The following is a 22359-nucleotide window of genomic DNA, read 5'->3' as shown; positions in this document are numbered from 1 at the left end:
TTGCGATCATTAGGAAGTGATCGCCTGAACACCGGCGGTGGTTGATTAGCCATCTTAAACACCTTCTGATTATCTGTAAAGGAAATGTATGTGAGTCGCCTTATTTTTGAGTTAATTGAACCGAAATACTCCGAAGTGCAAAGCAAGAGTGCATGCTAAGTTAAGCTAGCATAACTAGCCTACTCTCCACTTTCTTTATATATATTTTTTAATTAAAGCTTTTTACTGACCTGTGAAATGTGATTCCTTTGCTTGATTGTGACATTTCCCCGACCACCGATATCCCTGAATATTATTCATGTGGCTCATTGCCACGGCACGCACAGTGAGTCACGTGACGTCCAATCCACCAGATCGCTGAGAGGACTTGCCATTTACGTTTTACAGCGGAATTTTAAAAACTGTTAATGCTTTGAATACAACAAATGCGGTCTTGTCCGAGACGAGACCATCAATAAATGGTCTCGGCACCTACAACACTGTCATTCGACACTGTCCACCTCTGCTAAAGAGAGAGAAATAGACTTTATTGGTCATTCGACTGAACATTTACAATGTAAACATTGAGCAAACATTTGTCACAATACTCCAAATAAATGATGAATAAAAACTAGTTTTAAAAAGTAGGCATTTAGATATATATACAATAAAAAGATTAAAGGAAGTGCCTTGACCCTGGCAACATGAGGGATGAATCTGCTGAACCTTTTGCCAGAAAGCAGCCAGGAGAAAAAAAAAAACATGATGATGATTTACTGCAATCCTTCCTGTTGAATCTAGGAGACATGCAGGGCAAAGTTCATTTGGTTGACCTTAAAAGCAATAACTGATAATTGGTCATTATTTGCTGATATGAAGTTGTGAACAAACTGAGCTCAAAATCAAGGAAAAGATGAAAGATGGTATGTTAAGACAACAATCAAAAAATATTTTTATTTGTACTTTAACAATGTATATTAGCCAATTATTTTACATATTAAATAAAAAAAAACGGTATACTCTTTTAATTCAGCTGTGGTGAAAACATCAAATCAAACTGAACAGTAATCCAAGTTTTAATAAAAGGTTTAGATTTATAGTCTGTGTTAAAATTCAAGGATTTATGGGAGGCCCCTCACGGGCTAATATATAGTAGGCTATTTGTTCGCTCATGCCTTGGGCCGGCTGTGTCTTGATCTTCTTGGCTCAGACATTTCTTTTCAGTTTGTCTTGACCTTTTTCATCTTTCTTAGAAATCCTCTCTAACCGCTGTGGGCTACAGTCGTGCGCCTCGTGATTAAACCTGCCCATTGCGCAGCAGCTCTGAGCCTGCTTCAGCACGCCTTCCGTCCTCTTCTTCCGCCACTCCCTTTCTCAGCTAAAACGGAAGATTAGTCTGGTCTCCGCTTGCCACAGAGTTTCTCTTCGGGAAAACTATGAGCGCGGCGGAGAATGGCGGAGTCCAGCGCGCTTGAGGAGCTGCAGTCGGAGCTCACCTGCCCGGTGTGTCTGGAGCTGTTCCGCGATCCGGTGATCCTCGAGTGCGGACACCACTTCTGCCAGGTGTGCATCATCCAGTGCTGGGAAGCGAAGGCGGACGAGCTTTCCAGCTGTCCGAAGTGTAGGAAGTCGTGTGCGCGCAAACTGCGGCCCAACTCGCTGCTGTGCAACGTAGTGGACAGTGTGCGCAGAGCCCGGGTTATGGACGGAGCCGCGGGGACGCCTGAGTGGGACCCCGAGGGGTCCCTGGAGATGCCCGAGGAACGAGAGTCGGGCTCCAGCATGAGCAGCGTGGTCTCCTCTATCGGGCACTGTTCTCACCTGGTTCTGGACATGTGTGAGGAGCATGAGGAGAAGCTCAAGCTGTACTGTGAGGACGACCAGCTGCCCATCTGCCTGGTGTGCGGGATGTCCCGGGACCACAAGACCCACAACGTCATCCCGATCACAGAGGCCTTTGAAAACTACAGGGTAGGCCTTTCTCCGGTTTTTTTCCCCTGCCCACATCCTCCCCAGAGCAAAATGGCACCATGGGGCTTTAACTAAGCATCATGGCAACTGCATAAGCAAGATGAAACACAGAGATCCAGTCAGGAAGTGCTTTACTGGCTGGTCTGTAGTTTTAACAGAGCGAGTGCAGCATGGCAGATTGGTTTTGAAAGCACACTCCCTGTTTGTCCAGACGACATATCTTTCTGGAATTCAGCAAACCCCTGTGAACTTTTCCAACTCTCCTGGAAACACAATCCTTTTTGTGTGTCTCTGTTTATTTTTTTCTGGTGCTCAAACATCTTTTTGTACATCGCAATGCTCAGCTGAGGTCTGTGAGGCATCATATGAGTCCAATTCGAGTTTGGATGCTCTCTGTGCAAAACGCAGATTGGATTATCTTTCAATAATCAAGTTTGTCTCTCTGGCTTCTTAACAATATTTCTCTTATATTTCTGTCCAAACAGGATAAGCTGGCTGTGGCTTTGGAGAAAGTTCAGCTGCAAACAGAGGAGGCCACATTCTTCCAGAAACAGGCCAATGATAAGATTCTACTCATTAAGGTACTAAAGCTGCTCTCTTCTATTAACCTTACAACCAGACTACCTGGTCAGAGATTTTTCCAGGGAGTTTGGGGACATCCACCTGCGTTCCTGCTCCTTCACCTGTTGGTCAGACCAGACTGGGGGATGACTGATGGTGACAGTCATCAGTCTGTCATAACATAACAAGTTGTTACCCGACCTTGCTTGAACGTGATGACTCTCATGCCGAGGTCCAACCTTAAATGCACCATCAGAGAAGTAGTGGCAAGTCTGTGTTTGTCTTCCTCACACCCTCTGTATTCACGCACGCAGAAATGTTCACAATGTGCAAATACGCAGAGGGAGACGGCGAGTCTGTGTGTGCTAAACTGAGTTATGTGAGTTTTACTGCGTGGGGTTGTTTCTGCAGCAATAGATAGTTTTACAAACTGTTTTCTCTTCCTGTCCCTGCTGTCTGTTTGACCTACTTTATGTGCACATTCACAGATTTTCACTTCTTGGTTTCTGTCACTATGGCAGGATGTGGATGAGCAAAACGGAACGGAAGCTAGTATGTGTTTCTGCCTCCTCCTGCAGGTTTCTGTTTCTGGGTGTTTCTTTTCAGTAACAGAAGCACATGACTGACGAGCCTCTGACAGTCTGACAGGAATAACAAACACTTAGTGCAATGTTTGGGTTTTAACAGTTTGATTTTACACCTGATTGCTTTTTCAATGAATTGCACTGACACTTTGATTCCAATAGATGAGTTATACTTTTGATTTCTTTTAATTATGCTGTTTATGTACAGCTGGTTAGTGGAAGAAAATTGAACTAGATACCATATTTGCTATAATAGCTACTTAATATAGTGAAAACAATTAAAATATGCTTTTGGTTGTTTTCTTTAGATGCAAATCTGACCCATATTTCTGCTGCATTTGTATTAAATTGTTTTTGTTAAACTGGATGATATTTTAAAAGATGACAAGGAAAACTTTTTTTTTTTTTTTTTTTTTACCTTTTCTGGCCTTTTCTTTCATACATTTAGCAACAGACATGCCAAAACTTCATGTTGACATGAGTAACTCTATACATTTTGTTATGGAAAACTGTTTGTAATCCTGAAATTTGTAATAGTGAAAATGAGAACAACAGAAAACATCAAGTTTTAAAGACTGAGTTAAATATCACATTTCATCTTTGCTGCACAATTCACATGAAAGAGCTTTACTTTTAAAGAAAAATTGTGCTTTTAATCATCTTTCTGGACAGTTTTTTTTTTTTAAATTTATTTATTCCTTTTTGGATTAAAAACAAAGCTTTACTCAAATAGATTTGTCCAGCAACGTTCTTAGTTTCCCGATGAAACTCGCGTCTCTGCTCTCAGTGACCGCAGTCTTCGATGTGATTCAGGGGCAAGCAGGAGACCTGGAGGAGCTGGTTACCGCTGAGTTTGGCCGTCTGAGGGAGTTCCTGCTTCACGAAGAGGAGAGCATGAAGGAGAAGCTGCAGAAGGAGAAAGAAGAGAAGCTCAACCAGCTGGAGGAGGCTCTGACGCGGGCCACAGAGCAAATCAGCCAGTTGGAAACCACGGCAGAAAAACTTCGCCTCAAACTGAGAAAGCAGGAAAATCCAGAACAACTCAAGGTGAGCAGATAGAGGACCGAAGAGAAGTTTGATTATGATTAATGCCAAAGATTGTATCAGTCTTCAGGTTTCGTCTCGGTGTTTTGTAACAACCGGTTCTGTTCTTTTTCAGGGAATCAAAGATTTCATCGGAGGGTGGGTATTCCTTTCATCTTAACCAAAACATTTCAACATCACTGATGTAAGACAGAATTATAGGTCACATCTTCTTTACCTCCATGTGACCGTTGTCCTGATGAATGTCACAAGGTAATGGCAGTAATGTTTTGTAATCACCCGTAAGTCGAGCCATAACAGGATGTCAGGGCATGATTATGGTCGTGTGACTCAGCGCCGTCACAGATGAGTAGCAGCAGGCAGAAGGACCTAATCTAAGGGTCTTTATGGAAATGTGTTGAGCCAAAGGTAAATGTGAAGCAATAAGGTTACAGGTCTTGAGCTCTATTTTATCAGTAACTGATGTTATATTTAATAAAGTATGTATGCACGTCATAAAACGAAAAAAAAAAAGATTTCTAAAGTCAGCAGTGTGGTTTTTATCAACACTATGTTGTACCTTTTTCCTCTTCTAGGACTGAGAGTTTGTTTGAGCGCCCCCCAGAGGTCAGTGTGGATCTGAAGTCAGGAGAATATCTGGGACCCCTGCAGTACAGGGCCTGGAGGAAGATGAGCTCCATCTTTCAGCCAGGTATGAACTTCTGTCTGTCTGTCTGTGCTCCATTGACTGCGCACATAGTGAAGGAATCCCATTTGAAATAAAAAAATAAGTTTATTTGTTGTGCCTTGCAAAAACAATCATATCCCTGACATTTTTTTTCAAAATAAACTCAACATATGTTAGTTTGTTTTATTGGGATTTTATGTGATGGACCAACATTAGGGGTTTCTGAATTGAAATAAAAGAAACATGTTTTAGTTTTTTTTATACCAATAAAAATCTGAAAAGTGTGTTGCACATATTGAATACATCCTGAATCTTCTGAATTTAAAACATCTCTGAGTTCTTCAATCCATTATCTGAAAATAAAGAGTTGCACCACAAACCACCAAAACAAATTTTGCTACTTCCCTCCTAAAATTATAGAGGCAGGAAGAAAGTTTTAGGTCAAATCTTAGTCATGTGTGTTTAATCAAACCGAGAATCTGTGGCAAGATTTGAAAGTTGATGTTTTCAGACACTTTTCAAAGATGAATGGGGAATATTTTCAGTTTCAATGTATGAAGCTGGTAGAGACAAACCTAAAATGTGGTTCTAAAAAGTTTTGAATTCATAGGGTTGAAAACAAATACATGTCATTAATTTTATATGTTTTATTTGTAAAATTTATTCTGATCCGTGTTTCTGGAGCTCTCATTCGGTGGAGAAACTCAGTGGATCCTTTAAAAGACTTTTGCATTTCTCTCTGCGTTGTTACAAATGATGCTGAGTATCATCTCATTTCTTTGCGGTTGTTGAATTAAAGATTTTATGGTCCTGTTTCTTCTCTGTATTTACACCACAAAGCACCAATCTTTCTCTCCTGTGTCCTCCCAGCTGTCTCAGCGGTGACCCTTGACCCAGACACAGCCTACCCCTGCCTGTGGGTGTCTCCTTGTCGCACCAGCGTCCAGGTGGGGAAAATCCAATCAAACCTTCCCAACAATCCGGAGCGCTTCACCCGCTACAACATCGTGCTTGGCTCTGAAGCGTATTCCTCAGGCAGACATTACTGGGAGGTGGAGGTGGGCAACAAGAAAGCGTGGGGTCTGGGCGTAGCCAAAGCCTCCGTCAACAGGAAGGATGAGATCAGCCTTTGCCCAGACGACGGCTTCTGGACGCTGGTCCGTCGATACAAAAACGACGGCACCAGCGAGTACGAAGCGTGCACCGACGCAGACGACACCTTAATATTTCCCTCCAAACCCCCCAAGAGGGTGGGGGTCTATCTGGACTATGGAAGAGGCGAGGTGTCTTTTTATGACGCTGCAGAGATGAGCCACCTCTTCACCTTCTACAATGCAGACTTTAAAGAAGCCGTGTTCCCTTACTTTAACCCCTGGCCAATCATCAACGGTCAGAACAGAGAGCCTCTCACCATCGTAACGCCACAGTGGGGTTAGACGCAGGAGATTCCTGCTATGGACCGTTATGGACTCGTCTCATGATCATTCACGTGTCTGAATGACAAAGAACTCCTGTCTGCATGACCCTGACCTTGTTCAGCAATTAAACTCCTGAATGACTGGAGAGGAAACCAAAAATGAACATAAATGGCACTTTAGCACCAAACGGACTCCATGCAAAGATCTAATTCAGTCACTGAGGTGTTGGCTTAACAAATAGGATCTGAGTAGCTAAAACTTGATCTGAACTCTGCAGATTCATGGTTGTTTGTCTCATTTAGCGTAGCATTACTTTAGACAGGGGACAAAGTCAGCTGATGTCAGTGACACCCAGTGCAAACCTGCATTAGGCAGTTTGAAACACCAGATGCGATAGACAAAACCCATTCCTGCACTTTTGAATTCTTTTTTAGCCTTCCTTTCTGTGCTGCCTTTTCTACAAACTGTTTTATACTAACACCTCACTTCATGGTGTTTCTGTCTTTGTTTTTACAATATCTGGTGTGTCATGTACACTTTTCCTGTTTAGGACCCAGCATCGGTTCTGCCTCACGTAGAAATACATGCAGAACAGAGTGGAACTTCGCCTGCACATGCAAATAAATAAAACACACAGCAGACACAGTTTATCTTATTAAATAAATCCCCCAAATAGGATTGACTTACTTATTTTGAGTCCTGCATAACTGGGTCACCGTTGCTAAAAAATACACAAAAATACAAATACGCTGCCTTTTTTGTCAGAACAAAACCTGCTTCTTCTTTTTCTATAGATTCAGGTTTTTGGTAGGATCAGCTGTTTTGTTCATTTTCTGACTGAGTAGCTAAAACCTGACTGTAGAAAACATGGACTAAATTTATTCATGTGTGTGCAAATGGATCAACAATATTTGTCGCCTGAAAAACAATTATTTTCTGAGGGTAATTGCTTAAAATTTGAATTGAATTCTTTTAAAATATTTCTTTAAATTTCACTATAAATTTTTGACACAAAAATATTAAATATTCAGGATTCTTTTAATTTTTAAAAATCCAGTTTGGTTTTTATGAACAAAGTTTTAGATTTTTAGGATGTAGCAGTCATATGATGTATGTACAACTGTCACCATCTTACATTTAACCAACACTTATCTCCTAACAACATTTAATTAAATTTTACTTGCTTAGAGGCTCTACAAATTAACTGTGTGCATTAATATTGTTGTGAGGTTGTAAATTTGTCATAAAATTTACATTTGAGTTTGTTATTACTTCTTCCACTAGAGGGCAGCCAAAATTAACACCATTGGACGCAGCATTTTGTTTAAAGAGCTTTCTTGTACTTGAGTTTTAGAGCGCATGCATAGAATCAAAAAGTGATTTTTTTTCTGTTAGTTTTCTTCCTTGTTATATATGTAAAAAAAAAAAAAAGACCATTAAGAAGCTTATTACTGTCCATGAAGCACAGTGGTGGTAGTTATTTTTTCTTTTTCTTATTTTGCTGCTTTTAAATCAAGTCCATTCTGAAGAAAAACACCAAAATCTATGTCAATTACATCCTCAGTAGAGACTCCAAGTTGTGTCAAAATAATGACCCTGAACACATAAAGCATCTCTGCACAGAAGGTAAAAGATCTAAATTTCAGGTTCAGAAGTCTTGATGAAAAGTCCAGACTTTAGTCCAACTGGAAGCACGTGAAGCAACCAGTTCAAGAAAGTAAATCCACCAGAACTGCAGCAGTAGCGGCGTGCTTCAGAGAAACGGGCCAAAGTTTCTTGGACTGGACATGACTGGCCACATCGACAGAGCAAATGTTCGAGTTAAGCTCTATTACTCTACAGTTTTCTCAAGAATAAGCCTGCATTTTCATACTTTGAGCTTTCTCGCCTATTATTTTACCATATTCTTAAAAAACATGCAATGCTCTGCTACAGCTTATTCAAAAATATGATAAAATCCTCAGATGTTTTAAAAGCTGAAACACAACCTGACTGGAGAGAGCAGAGCTGAGCCATTTTGACTGCAGACCAAAAGTCTCACAAAGAGGTAAAATCTTCCTAGATAAAATAAAACAATTAAGGACAAAACACAGAATTTCCAAATATATTAATAGCATAAAGACAACAAGAGAACAGGGAAATGCAGCTTGAAAGAGGCTGAGCATCACATCAATCATTTGATTAGCTGTCCTGGCTGTGCAGGAGTTTGGTGTTTACTTGTCACAGACACCCAGTGTTCCTTTGTCACTGTCTACTTAAGCAAGGTTAATGAGTTTCTTTGTGCCAACAGAGAAATTCAATAATCTGGGACTACTGTTACAAAGAAATAAGTAATGAGAATTAGTCTGACACAAATAAACTTCTAGGTGCTGTTTATAACCAAACATTAACCTGGGATTTCAAAGGTCAGTGCTGAAGTTAATCTGATCCGACCTGCTTTCTGTCCGGAAAATCGTTGAAACACAAGTATTTAAAATTTGAATATTTGACAAAATGTTGCATTTACTTCATTAGGAAAATGGTTAGATGGACGTTCTGTGACTCTCCAGCCTTACTAATGTATTATTTTATAAAGAGTTGTGGTTTCTTCATTTAATGGTCCTGTCTACATCAAACGCTAACCCTGCAGAAAACCTGCAAAAACAAAAAAACAAACAAGGAAAGAAATATTCTGCACCCTTCAGGCGATGTAGTTTCTCAATTAAACTACATCAAGAACTGTAAGTCCATGTTAGTATTGTTGGTTCTGCCGTCCTGCTGATTTCTGCCAGGTGGAGATCTGCTTCTGCAGATTAATAAGAAACCTAAGTCTCTTCTAGCTTTGAGCCCAAATAAATCAATAAATGTTATCTAAAGAGTTTTGTTTTTATTTATAATTTGGACATGCAGTTTCGGTATGTCTACAGGAAGTTTATTTTCTAATCTCGAATGTGTGCACCCATGTGGAGTTTTATTGTTTTTTAAAAGTCACAAAAGTCTTAAAATCTTCTTTAATATTAGCAATGATTTTATATTATTAAACATGACGTCAAACAATTAAAATTTCAGAGGAATTGTGCTGATAATCATTTGATTAGCTGCCCTGGCTGTGTCTGGTGTTAACTTGTCGCAGACACCAGGAGTTTGTTTGTCTTTGTCCGCTTAATGAAGGTTAATGAGTCTCTTTGTGCCAACTGAGAAACTCGGTATCAGTGACTATTGTCACGGAGAAATAAGGAATGAGAATCATCTTAAATCTCATAGGGAATCTATGGAGGGAGATAAAAATTAGGGTGATGGCAGAGAGGCCAAAGAGTTGGAGATACAAAATAGAAATGCCAGTGGAAACACAACGCAAAAACCTGCTGAGTAATTATAAGAAGTATGACTGACAACTTTATGTTTTCTGTCCCCTTTACAATGATTGAGTAAAGTCCAGTACATCAGGAAGTCACCTAATTAAAAGACAGACAGAGAAATGATGCTTAATAAACTCAAGTGTCTTCTGAAGCCTTCAAAAGTCAATGAACTGCATCATATAGAGAAGTTTATGTTTGGTCATAAAACCTAAACCAGCAGGACAGAAGAGGCAAAAACCCCAGTAATGAAAGAAAAACACAAGAAGAAATGTTTAAAGTTTTCCACAAATGGAGAAAACCCAACACGTCACATCAGTCTGAACACACCATCCTTGCATTTACTTATTCATTTATTTATTACATTGTGGCAGGCAGCATCACGCTGTGGGGCTGCTTTTAAATTTGCCGAAGGCTTTGCTTTTATTTTTTATGTTGTATCTTGTGTGGAGGTGTTGTGTTTTGTCCCATGTTGCGTGCCGTTGTCTACCTGGTGATGAATTCAGGCGATAGTTTGTGTAAAAGAATTTCCTCTTTGGGGCAATAACATCTAAAGTCTAAATCTCTTTCAGAATAACAGTAAAACTTTTCACAGTTAATGGAAAGATGAATGGAGCCAAATATCCAACACTGAGCTTCAGCTGTTTCGCAGAGAAGGCTGGGAAAAGACCAGACCGAAGCCCAAATGATCTGCTGCTGCAGCTGCAAAGGATTGACTCAGAAGGGTGTACACCACACTATTCAGATTTTGATTTTTAAAATAATAAACGATGGGATAACCTTGATTATCTGTCACAGGGCACCCCAGTGAAATACACCTAGGTTTAGGGTTGTAAAGTGAAAAAACTTTTTCAAGGCATCTTAAAAAGATATGGAAAAGATATTAATTTATGCTTAAGGCATGTATATGAATAATTTAAAAGATTTGAAAACTGTTAGACGAGCAGCTGAATGTGCGACTGACAGCAGCGATAATCACTTGATTAGCTGTGCCCTGACTGTGTTTTACCTGTCACAGATACCAACTTGTTCCTTTTTCACCATCTACTTAAGCAAGGTTAATGAGTGAGTTTGTGCCAGCTGGGAAATTCAGCTGGCACAAACTCTGTGACTACTGTTACAGAGAAATAAGTAATGAGAATTAGTCTGACGTCAATAAAACTTATCTGTGCCATCGACCTATACATTAACTATAGAGCGATGATGTGCAACAAGATATTATAATAAGCCAAAACACAATCCTTCACCTCTAAATTACTCTAAATAGCTCAGCTGCTGGTCTTGGAAGCTGTTCGTTTGCAGATTCAGATGAAAATAGACTAATATAGAGGAGAAATTAACAAAAGTCCTTTCACTTTATCGTGGCTAATCTGCTCCTATATTATGACCCACTGTTTCAAACCCTCAGCCAGGTAATGGATCTTCTTCCTTGGGACTCAGTCCCTGACCCTTTTATCAATAACCAATGAGAAAAGGGGGCTAAAAGGGGCGAGAAGGCAGCTGGGAGACGGAGTCAAATGGACCTATGGAAACCACATTAGCAACTGGAGATACATTATCAGTGTTTAATGCAGGTTAACAGAAGGTGATGTCTGAGGGTACAAAAAGGGATAAAAGGTGAGATCTGAGCTGCCGACGAGAAATGGGGCATTTTATTTATGGAAATCTGATGCTTTTAGGGGAATTAGTTCCTTTTGGACAAACAATACAAAGCCGTTCACAGCTCTCCAGGAGGAGCCAAAAAGCACAATAAAACGTCTATCAGGCTGTGTGAGCGCTGGGCTAAAAATAGACAACTACCTGTGTGTGTGCGTGAGCTCAGCCATGCTCGATGGATGGGATTATACATGCAAGAGCAACGCAGATGTGATGCGTTTTTAGCTTTTCATCATTGCACTGCAGCTGAGGCTGTTGCGTCTCTCCATCCGTCCTCCTTCTCTTACAGCGATGGGGAAAAATAAAATAAGAATCCAATCTGTGTTACAACAGGAAGGACTCAGAAGGAGATGCATGGAGAGGATTAGAAAAGATAAAAAAAAAAAAAAGGACAGTGGCATATCCTCTGATGACAGGAGAAGAGAGCGGTTTACCTGTGATGAAGGAGAAAGGGTGGAAAAAAGGGTGAGGAAGGAAAGGAGAGACAGAGGTCGACATTTTAGAGGTAGATAACAGAAGGAAGGTGAAGTTCAGGAGGTATAGAGTGTCAGCAGATAGCCGTCAGGGGCAGAGGTGCAGGAACTCAATCCCAGAGCCAAGACAACAGATGATAATAAAACCTCCTCACCTGAGCTCATCAGAAGACAGAAATGGACAGAAGCATCGGGAAAACAGGCAGAGGAAACACAAGGAGCTAAAAAGCAGAAGAAAGGAAGAACTGAGCTCTGTTTCTACTCTGCCTTCATTTTATGCTTCAGTTGTTTTTTTTTATGTACCTCAAACGTAGAGAATGTTGGAACATTTTCTCAAAGCACAATCTGACAAGTTCACTTTTATTTAGCAGAGTTTGGGAGGATTTTTCAAGAAGCAAGCTGAAATAAAAGCCAAGCAGCCGTGGTGCAGAGGAGAGGAGTGAAGGGAAGAGAGAGGGCGAGGGAGGGGGAGGAAGGAGAGAGCGTGGTGTCTGCGCGTCTGAGCCTGTCACAGCGAGATGTTCATGCTCATTCGAGAGCCGTCCGCCGGAGGAGGCGGTGGAGCTATGAGCGCACCACCGGAGAGGAGCGCGAAACAGGTCTGTGAGCCGGGATCTGGGTTTTTAACTCATCTCAGCTGGTGTGTTGCTCTCTTCTCTGCCAGGAGAAAAACCAAAACTAAGCTTTTCTCTTTGGCTTTTAATATCATTTAGATACATGTGTGTACTGTACTCAGTGCATTCTCATCGCAGTAAGCGTTGGAATACAATTTGTGAGAAGTTGAATTTTTATAGAGAAAATGTTGAATAATGCTTTGAGCTTAAAAATTGCTGCAGTTTTGATATAATATTCTTGTTATTTAGTGCAGTCAGACGCTTTCACCCACAGACAGGCTTTTATTGTTCTTCCCAATCCAGCTCAAGTTAGAGTTTTTTATCTGTTCACTTGAGATTGAAGATTAATTCATTTCTCGAAGTAATCTTACAAATCAAGCTGCTCTAAGCTGCCGACTTTTCTGTCATATGAATGTGAAGTTTATTTCCTTCAACCAGACTGAAATAACATGTTTTAACTCTTTATTTCTAAGCCTGTCGCAATAAGCAGTAAACCAATTATTAAAACAATAATTTCCATTTGCATGAATTGTTTTTCTCTCTCTGTTTCTGTCTGTGTGGTGGTCTCAACTAGATCCTTTTTCGAAGCACAATTCTGTTTACAGAGACTTAAATATCCATGCTCGTTGTTGTTTATGGTGTTTTGTTGATTTATCTTGGATATTTAAAACGTCTTCCAGTTCCAGTGTTAGACGTTAGCTAGAAATTAGAGAGAGTGTACTTGCATCAGTATGCCACTATTTTATGACTCCATCAAAACAATATTATTGCTTATCGTAATAACTTCTGGGATAGTTTATCATCTGCCTAATTCTTTGCTTAACTCCATCCAGGTTCAGGCCTCGATCAAGAGGAAGATGGAGAGGCAGAAGAGGCGAAGCATCGAGCAGGGCATGCTCATCGCTGAGGGTCTGGGCGCCACCCACGTGCCTCCGCAGCGTCAGAGATCCAGACAGCCGCCCCAGACGACGGCGGCAGAGGCGGCTGAGGACAGCGAGGCGCTGGAGGAGCAGCTGGAGGAGATGCTGGAGGGACGTCGCAGGACCAGCGAGGAGAAAGAGGCGGAGGAAGACTCTGCAGACCTGCTGCCCATCGTAAACTCAGTGTTTGGACAGGTAGGACTGGAAACTGTCGGTGTGGGTTTCTGTGAAGTGTTGAGTGTGGCTCTGTGTGTATTCTTTTTTTTTTTTTTGTGCTGGTCCTGCATCAAGTTCTTCAGCTTATCGAATGTCTCCCTTTTAACCTGATTGAAACCCAACTCCCCCAGTTCAAGTTTAAAAACCCAACATGACCCAAGTTTGCTCCTGATCTCTGATCCCACCCAGTCAAAGCTTTCAGAGCCACAACAGAACAAATATCGTTTTATTTAACCCCAAAAAGCTTGAGTAGAAGTGTTGGGCTCTACTGACAAACAGAACCGAAGTTAAGGACGCTGGACAGAGAGAATTTAAACTCCTCCATGTTGGAGAACATCGGTAAAGTGTAACCTGTAACAGATACAGCTGGTGACCTCGCTGTCTCTGGTGTCGTCTTATAAGCTCAGTATCACATCACATCCCAACACTCAGATGGTTAAAAGGAGACGCAGGAATATGGCAGACATCCGTCACGGCTCAATCAAACCACCACAATGTGGGAAAGTGTGTGGAAATAACACCGAGCTGAAGTTAACCCTTGACCTCAGCTCGCTCCCTCAGACATTTCTCTGTAACCATACAGATGGACTCGCATCCACCTGACCACGTCAGAAAAACTCTGACGATGAGGTTCGCAGCAGGAAGTCGTGCATAAGGCAAGAAAAAAAAACACTGTGATGTGAGTGGTGATGCAAGTGATCCAAAAAAAGAAGAAATCTGCTGAGTGAGTGGGAGACAGAAGTCGGGGAAGTCTGGAGAGAAGAGAACAGAGCGAAGCCGAAGATTGGATCAGTCTGTGCTTCATTACATGAAGGCTTAGGGAGGACAACCACAGACCCTCGGCCCCCACATAATGAAACGGAGGGAAGCAGATGGCTCGCACAACCCGGCATCTCTTTAAAATGCCTCACTAAAAAAGCAGACTTCACATTCCTTTATTAGTTTAAACACATTAAAATCTCAGAGAAGGTTCCCTGATCTTTATGAATGGGACGGGTTGAAAGAAATGTAATATTTTAGAGGAAAATATTACAATTTCTTTGTTCATTTGAAAGCTGTAATTTTTGGAAATTAATCTTAATTATTTATTTCTGCTTTTTATGTTTGGTTACATGGCCAATACAAACTATGCAGTTCATTTGTACAAGTAGGTAGCAGAGCGTCCATCCATTCATTTTTCATTCATTCATTCACATCACAGATTCTTTTTTTGTTACTAAAACCAGGCTACTTGAGGAGTTCTGCCTAGCACATTTTTTAAAACAGGGATTTTTTAAACCCTAAATGCAAAATGAATATATTTTTGTACAGTTTTGACTGTGTTGTTCAAATTGGCTGTTTTAAGTCTGCATACTTCTTTTAATGATTCATTGATTACTAAATTAGTTGACGGTTATTTCAATAATTGCTTCAGCCCCACATCCATCCATCCATCCATCCATCCATCCATACATCTATTCATCCATCCGTCCATCCATTCCCTCTTATCTTTGCATGGTCACAATGTAGCTGGTGTCTATTTCCAGTGGCCACTGGGCGAAAGGTGGGGTAAACCCTGGACAGGTCGTCAGTCCATCACAGAGGGCACACAACCATGCGCCACACACTCATATCTTAGGATAAATCAGAGAGACCAATTAAACTTTATGGTTTTTGACTGTGGGATGAAGGAAACAGTGCTACCAAAAAAAACAACCAAAATATACTATATATATCATAATTTTTGTATATATTTGAAGATAAACTTCCTCTCTTCCTTCCTTGCTCTAATGTTTCCGACTTTATCGGTTGACGATGCTTAAAACCAGCCGATGTACATCTAACACCAGATCAGTACATGCCCCCAACAAAGGACAGGGTCATGTTACCTCAGATCGCTCATATAACCCATGACACCATGTCAGAGTCTTGTTCTCGTACCGGGTTGACCAGGTGGCTGCTGACATGACCGTCAACTCTGAAAAAAATTTACACAAACCCCGAGACATAAACAAACACACACGCTCACCTACTGAGAGGTTCTAGCGGAGTGATCAGTGAGAGCAGGAGGAGAGAGTCAGCCTGGTAATTAATCTGGTTGGGGTGCCGAGGATCTTCAGTCGCAGCTGTTGGTGTCGGTTCTGTTGGGAATAATTTAGATGTACTTAAGGATAGAAAAACTCTACAGTGCTGACAAGCAGGAGTAGCGGCCATATAAATATTTTAAAGAGCAGCAATTCCCCTATTATCAATTGTAGGACAAAAATGCGAGGAAGGCTAAAGTATGTTTTAGTTTATGCAAGATTTATAAGCAAGATTTATTCAGGGAACTCATCGAGACGATTGCATCCAGAAAAAAACAATATTCCAAACTTTGGACATTTCAAACCTGCAAGGCTGGGAAGGGGGGACTTTAATGAGGCACAAAGCTGAGAGGTCTGTGGTTACCTTGGAGGAGCTGCAGAGATCCACAGCTCAGGTGGAAGAATCTGGACAAATATTAGACTTGAACTCCACAACTCAGGAATTTAAGGAAGAGAGTCAAAAAGAAAGCCATCGTTTAAATGAAATCATAAAGAATCCTGTTTGCAGTGAGCAACAATCCATGCAGGGAATGGAGGAAACACCAGAACACCCAAACTAAACTAATGAACTAAACTGACACCTACACAGCACACACACTCCACTAACACACTGATGCACAATACTGCCAGGCAGCGTCACGCTGTGGGGATGATTTACTGCAGCAGAAACCGTGAAGCAGAGTAAATAAAGAAGAAGAGCTAAATTTGGAGTTTGAGCTTTTGTGGACATAAGGTTTGTCAACAATTTCGGTCTCTAGAAAGGAAAGGGAACACGTGCAACACTTTTCATTTTGCACAAAATAAAATCAAAAACATGAATGAGCTCAGTTAGTGTTGATCTGAGCCACGAAATACAAACATTGAGGTTTGAGGCTGTAATGTGTCGAAATGTTTGAAAGTTCAAGGGCGTAATTGTTGGCTCTATCTACACCAAAATGTTAAGTTAAAATGTAAAGTGTTTTAAATCAAATTTACCTGGAGGTTCCGACGAGTTGACGTTTAGCTTTCCAAAGATTGTCTGACTGCTACAGTGACACCTCGTGGTCAGTCTTGCCTATTGCAGAAACTATTTTACTCTGAATTTTTTTTTAGTTTGCCTTAAAATTTAAGTCTTAAACTATCATTCTCTCTTCTCTCTTTCACCACCATTTCTTCACACTGCTAGTTTTCACACCATTCCTGTTATTTCCCAATAATCTTTGCATTTTTAATGGCTGTACTTATAGGTCAAAATAAGCAAAGTTAAATTCAAACTTAACTCAAAAGGCATGCCTTTCATAAGCATAAAGCATCTAGTTGGACACTCACTCGGGCAGCTCTGCCTCTTTTGTCCTTCTGCTCTTCATTCCCATTTTAATCAGACATGGGGATTAACGCCTCTCTGTTTGTGGTCTCTTAGCTCTTCCTCTTGAACTCTCCTTCCTGAACTCATTTGAATCATGGCGCAAAACCATGAAGCAACAGAGAAAGAGAAAACAGAGGGGTTGTTGGATGGGTGGGTTAGAAGCCCAGTGGGAGGAGGAATAGTGAGATGCTGCGTCTGCAGAAACAACTACAGGGTTCGGTAAGCTTGACTGAGTTAGTTTGTTGTTTTGTTTGAACTCATGCATGGATTTCATCTGAGCAACATATTAGAAAAATAAAGGAGAGGTCGGGGGAAGGTAGCTGCAGGGAGGAAGTTTTTTATCTGGAGTTTTGGTGATGGGAAACTGCACAAAACCATCTATGACAACCAAACTCAGCAAGGTAGGAGAAACGTGTTCTCTATTTTGAAATCTGTAGTTGCAGGATAATTGTTTGGTTTGGAGTTTTGTTTGGTGAAAATTTGTTTATTTCTTTTCATCAAATAGTCATTATGAATTAAATAAAATATTAGTGAAAACTTCATTTATTTCAGTAACTCGATTCATAAAGGAAAACAAATGTAGAGATCAGTTACACACTGACTGATATTTTAAAGACTTTATTATTTAATTATGGTGATTTTACAGATAATATTAATTTAAAATGCAATCGTATGTTTAGAATATTAACAAAAAAAACCATATCAAATACATAAATCTAAGTTTGATAAAAGAAAGTGTTCTTATTTCCTGCTTAAAAGTTTATTTTTAAAGCCTGTTTTAATTTGTCAAAAGAGCCTCATGGAATCATGTTGTAATTTATTGAATATAATGATTTTACAGTCATTTCACATTTGTGCAATACTTCTAATTAAGTTAAAAACATAATGTACAGCCTCCTGTCAAACAGAAAACAAAATCAAAACTCCAGATTTTATTTGCTTTTCTGTCCAGTAAGAAACTAGAAGTTTGAGATACAACAAACTTCAGCTTTAATTTAACATCCCAGAAAATACAATAAACAATATTCTTTTATTTTCCAACAAGATTAGGATACTGTTTTGTAATTATGGGTTAAAAAATAAACCAATTGCATTGTTGCTTTTTATTCTGATCATTCTCATGTCAGAAGTAAAGGGAAATAAAAGAACACTCCTCAATTTATTCTCTCCTTATTGAAGTCTGAATCCATCATATGATTTGTTTTATTATTTTTTTAAAACAAAAATTTAAAACATCTCCTTATATCTGGAGATCTTTCAGATTAAGATATAGATGTCGGAGATTTCTCAGTTTCCTGTGGATCAGAGCGTGATGTCGCTTTTTCAGATCCTTTAGTTTGCTTCATGTTGTCAAACAGGCTCTCTTTAAGTTATTTCCTTTATTTTACAAATATGGCGGTAATCATCACATGAAAATGCTTTTTGCATTTTCTCTGGCCTTTGATCTGAAGACGTTAAGTGTGAGATGAAAATCAAAAATATCGTGTGACTAATAAAGTTTCAGCAGAATGGAGACAAAAAGACAAATATCAAAATGCTTTTTGACATATTTCGCAGAATAAAACCTGATATGAGTTATAATTTCTGTGAAACAGTGAGGATCTTATATAACATAACGCTTAAAGTCCCATTCGGACTCATGTCTGCAGGCTCAGAAAACACGGGTCCAAACCTTGTTCCCTTAAAGAGATTACTCAGGTTTATGTGACAGTGAGAGCTGTGATCTAACAGCCTGCTGTGTCTCTATAAGAAGGCCATACATGGGACCCTGCTGGGTCGGCCGAGGGGCCTGCAGGGTCTGCGGCAGCCGGAAGAAGAGGAGAATCAGGATATGGAGGATAAGACGTTCAAGGATTCCTTCAGGTCGCTGATGAAGAACTACAAAGTTCTGCACAACATCGTAGGCCTGGCCTGCATCTTCCTAAAACAGGGCTTTGTTCAGACGCTTGTATGTAACAGGCAGCACTCTATGTCCTCCTCATTAAGCTTTTCCACTCGTGTCTGTCGGCTTTCATCCCCACATCTGGGCCTTTCATCACCCTCCTCCATTCATCACACAGGCCCGGGTCAGACAATCAGATCCCCCAGCTCTGCACACGCTCAGAGGGATTGATTACTGGCTTTAATGGAAAATTATCGAGCGGATTTGTGAAGCTTGTCGCTTAAAATCTGCCACAGGCCAGAGTGTTATTTTCCAACTGAGACGAGTAGTCAATAAAGCAAATTAGGTCTGAATAAGAGAGCAAAAACATCTTAAATTATCAGGCTGGAAACTCCGAAAATGACACTGAGAGTTTTTGGATCCAATAGTCACTGGTGTATTGATGGCACTTATTAGAAGTTATAATTCTTCTGCATTATCTTTTAATTGTCAAATATGACACAGCAATAAATCAGTCCATCTATCCATCTATTGTGTAAAAGCCACTTATGGCACCAATCTATTGGGCAACATAGAGACACACATGACAAACAACTATGCACACAGACACACACACACACACACACACACACACACACACACACTTCTAGGAGGCAAATCAAATACACCAATTAATCAAAAGTTCAAGTTCTTTAGACTCTGCAAGTGGAGGACATGTGCTGAAATCATCAGCTTTTTAAATGAAGCTGTGAAAAGAATAATGTACAATTGTCCTTTGTAAAAAAAAAAAAATTAAATCCAACGCAACCACTCGTTTTAAGAAAACACCCTAACACACCATCGTCTTTGTAAAACACAATCAGTGGCAGCATCATGCTGTGGTAATGCATTTCTGTACCAAGCTGGTGGGAGTTGATAGGAAGACAGATAAAGCTAAATAACAGGGTGTTCCCTAAAAACCTAAAAGGCTACAATACAAGACGGAAAGCTAACAGCCTGACAGCAACCCCAATCACACAGAATGGCCCAGTTAAAGTCCAGAACTAAATCCAGTTGGTAAACTGTGATGGACTTCATACTCTCCACGCAAACAGATTCAATATGAGATATTTTTCAAGAAAATTAGGCAAAAGTTTAGTCTCGAATATGTAAAGTCCCACTGCTGAATTTCTAATGAAAAGTTCTCGTTTCAGAATCACAGGAGTCAGTGGGTGACAGGTGGGGTTAATTTAACCTGGTTTGTGAAACTAAAAGTAAAAAATAACATTTTAAGCATTATTTAATCAAATGAATGTAATAGTGAGCTCATTTTGCAAAAATAATGGCCAAACATTATGGTTCCGCAAATGAAACGGTTGAATTTCCACCCATGAAAACGTATCATGTTGTGTTCAGCTTCATTTCATCTCTGTTTAGTGTGCATTTGTGCTGACGTGGGATTTTCTTTTAATGTAGTTTTGTCTCTGTGCTTTACCAAATAGTCTTTCAGTTCCTGAAACTTTTCTCTCCAACAGGACAGAGAGCTGAGACCAGAGGAGCTTGAAGGTGAGACAGCAGCAAATCATGCCGAACCTCAACTTGTTTTAACGAATCCAAGTAATAAGATGCTTTTCGTTTTTGATCAGAGCTCCGCGTGGCGTTTGTGGAGTTTGACAAGAACAAGAAGGGCTACATCAGTCACAGAGACCTGGGGGAGTGCATGAGGACGATGGGATACATGCCCACCGAGATGGAGCTCATTGAACTGAGCCAACAGATCAGTGAGTGGAGCGACTAAAACACCAAACTGAACACAAATCACAGAAAAATGAAACAAATATGACACCAGGTGGTTTTTGACACGGGGAGGAAATTGGAAGGGAAGAAATGGCATCACAAAGAAATGTAACTTATCAATTTAACCTGATCCAAGATGTAATTTTCTCCGTACCAGCACTATGTGAGAAAATATGATGGAAATGATGTGGATTAGTCTGTAACAATGAGCAAGAGAACAGAACTGACTTTCTCTGTAGTTCGTATTTGACTGTGTGTTTGTGTGTTTCAGGTGGAGGCAAGATTGACTTTGAGGATTTTGTGGAGCTGATGGGACCAAAGCTGCTGGCAGAGACAGCAGACATGATCGGAGTCAAAGAGCTACGAGATGCATTCAAAGAGGTTCAGACGGATAAAAAACTATAATTATTATTCCTAAAATACATAAAGACGTGAAGCCACTGTTACTAGAGATATTGAATGATGCAGTTCATGCTGGTGTCTAACCTGTTGCTGCTGGAACTAAACTTATACACAACAACATTCAAAAATCCATCATTTAAAGAGTCAATTAAAAAAAATACTTTTACTAATTTAAAAAAATGAAGGTTCTGAAGTGGCCTAATCAAAGTCTGAAAGTAAATCTGATTAATAAGGATCAATTTCAAAAATACAAAAGAGGTGATGGATGCAATCAATGCAGTATGCATATATTTTTAAAAATTTGCTAGGACAAAATAACAATTTTATTCTCATTTATAAAAAAAATAAAAACATAAATCATTTATTTATAATATTCTGCCATTGCAGTTGTATTTTTTTGTTCCCTTTACCATTTTTCACATAGATAAATGGCTTGAAGCCAAGAATTAAACATTTGAAAATGTGATGACAGCAAAGTGTTTGGAAAGCAAAAAGAGGGGCATCGGCTTTGCTTATTTTACAGTTGGCTGTAATATAACAGTGATGCAGCGAAACAGGAAATCCAGGATCTTTGAATTTCAGGTTTTACTCTTCTTTCCCCCAGAATATTCAGTCACATTTGTCCTCTTGTCTGTGCTCAGTTTGACTCCGACGGTGACGGTCAGATCAGCTTGACGGAGCTGCGTGAAGCCATGAAGAAGCTGATGGGCGAACAAGTGACCAACAGAGAGATCAGCGAGATCCTAAAGGACGTCGACCTCAACGGTGACGGCCAGGTGGACTTTGAGGGTAAGAGAGAATTTCGACAGGACTATTTCAGCATCCATGTTTACATTCATTTCTCTGGTTTTGTGTTCTCAGAGTTTGTGCGGATGATGTCTCGCTGATCAGCCCAGCTGCCCCAGAGACGACGCAGGAAAAGGGAACACAGTACTGCAGTGAACTTTATTTTTCTTGTGATAAATATATGTATTTTTATATTACATAGTGATACAGGAAAATATATAACGAAGGTGAATGAAAGAATACAAACAGCAGTGCAATACATATCAGTTTTACAAAAGAAAAATGTATAATTTCCTGTTTTTTAACATATTTTTATATGTGAGTGGTTGGTTTTTGAGTGTAATGTTTGTAAAAATGTAAAAATGCTGATTTTAATAATGAATAAAAATATACAAAGAGAAGCCAGTACATAGAACACTGACCTTTATTTATATTTATAGTGACCAAATGGAGAAGAAACATGAGAAAACACCTTGTAGAGTTAAAATATTGTTTCAAATTATCTTGATTTAGCATTTTTGTTGTGGGTTGACTGGAACTGAAGCATTTTTATAAAAGGTCCATTACAGAAAGACAAGAAGAAAAAGAAAACAAATAAAATAATAAACTCTATTTGTAATTTTATAGAGCTATTTTCAACATTTTAGCATAAGAATTCACATAACCA

At 39.8% G+C, this 22359-nt stretch overlaps 2 protein-coding genes across 3 annotated transcripts; both read left to right on the top strand.

Annotated features, from left to right (window-relative positions):
• The first annotated feature begins 581 nt into the window (after positions 1-581).
• Positions 582-7686, top strand: LOC116714219 (zinc-binding protein A33-like). Its single transcript, XM_032554636.1, has 6 exons — positions 582-1950; positions 2436-2531; positions 3909-4142; positions 4255-4277; positions 4715-4830; positions 5677-7686. Exons 1-6 carry the CDS (start codon positions 1432-1434, stop codon positions 6240-6242), a joined length of 1554 nt encoding a protein of 517 aa, XP_032410527.1. The 5' UTR covers positions 582-1431; the 3' UTR covers positions 6243-7686.
• A 4481-nt stretch (positions 7687-12167) lies between these two features.
• On the top strand, positions 12168-22097 carry cabp2b (calcium binding protein 2b). Of its 2 annotated transcripts, XM_032554644.1 has the most exons (7): positions 12168-12287; positions 13136-13417; positions 20243-20273; positions 20354-20488; positions 20776-20885; positions 21548-21695; positions 21768-22097. In XM_032554644.1, the coding sequence occupies exons 1-7, from the start codon at positions 12207-12209 to the stop codon at positions 21791-21793; spliced, it is 813 nt and encodes a 270-aa protein (XP_032410535.1). In that variant the 5' UTR covers positions 12168-12206; the 3' UTR covers positions 21794-22097. The 2 variants fall into 2 exon arrangements, with proteins under 2 accessions (XP_032410535.1, XP_032410536.1); XM_032554645.1 differs by lacking the exons at positions 12168-12287; positions 13136-13417 and adding an exon at positions 17061-17247.
• Positions 22098-22359: the final 262 nt, after the last annotated feature.

The sequence above is a fragment of the Xiphophorus hellerii genome, chromosome 23, assembly GCF_003331165.1.
Source record: "Xiphophorus hellerii strain 12219 chromosome 23, Xiphophorus_hellerii-4.1, whole genome shotgun sequence".
NCBI classification, from domain to species: domain Eukaryota; kingdom Metazoa; phylum Chordata; class Actinopteri; order Cyprinodontiformes; family Poeciliidae; genus Xiphophorus; species Xiphophorus hellerii.
This window is presented reverse-complemented; position numbering and strand designations above follow the sequence as displayed.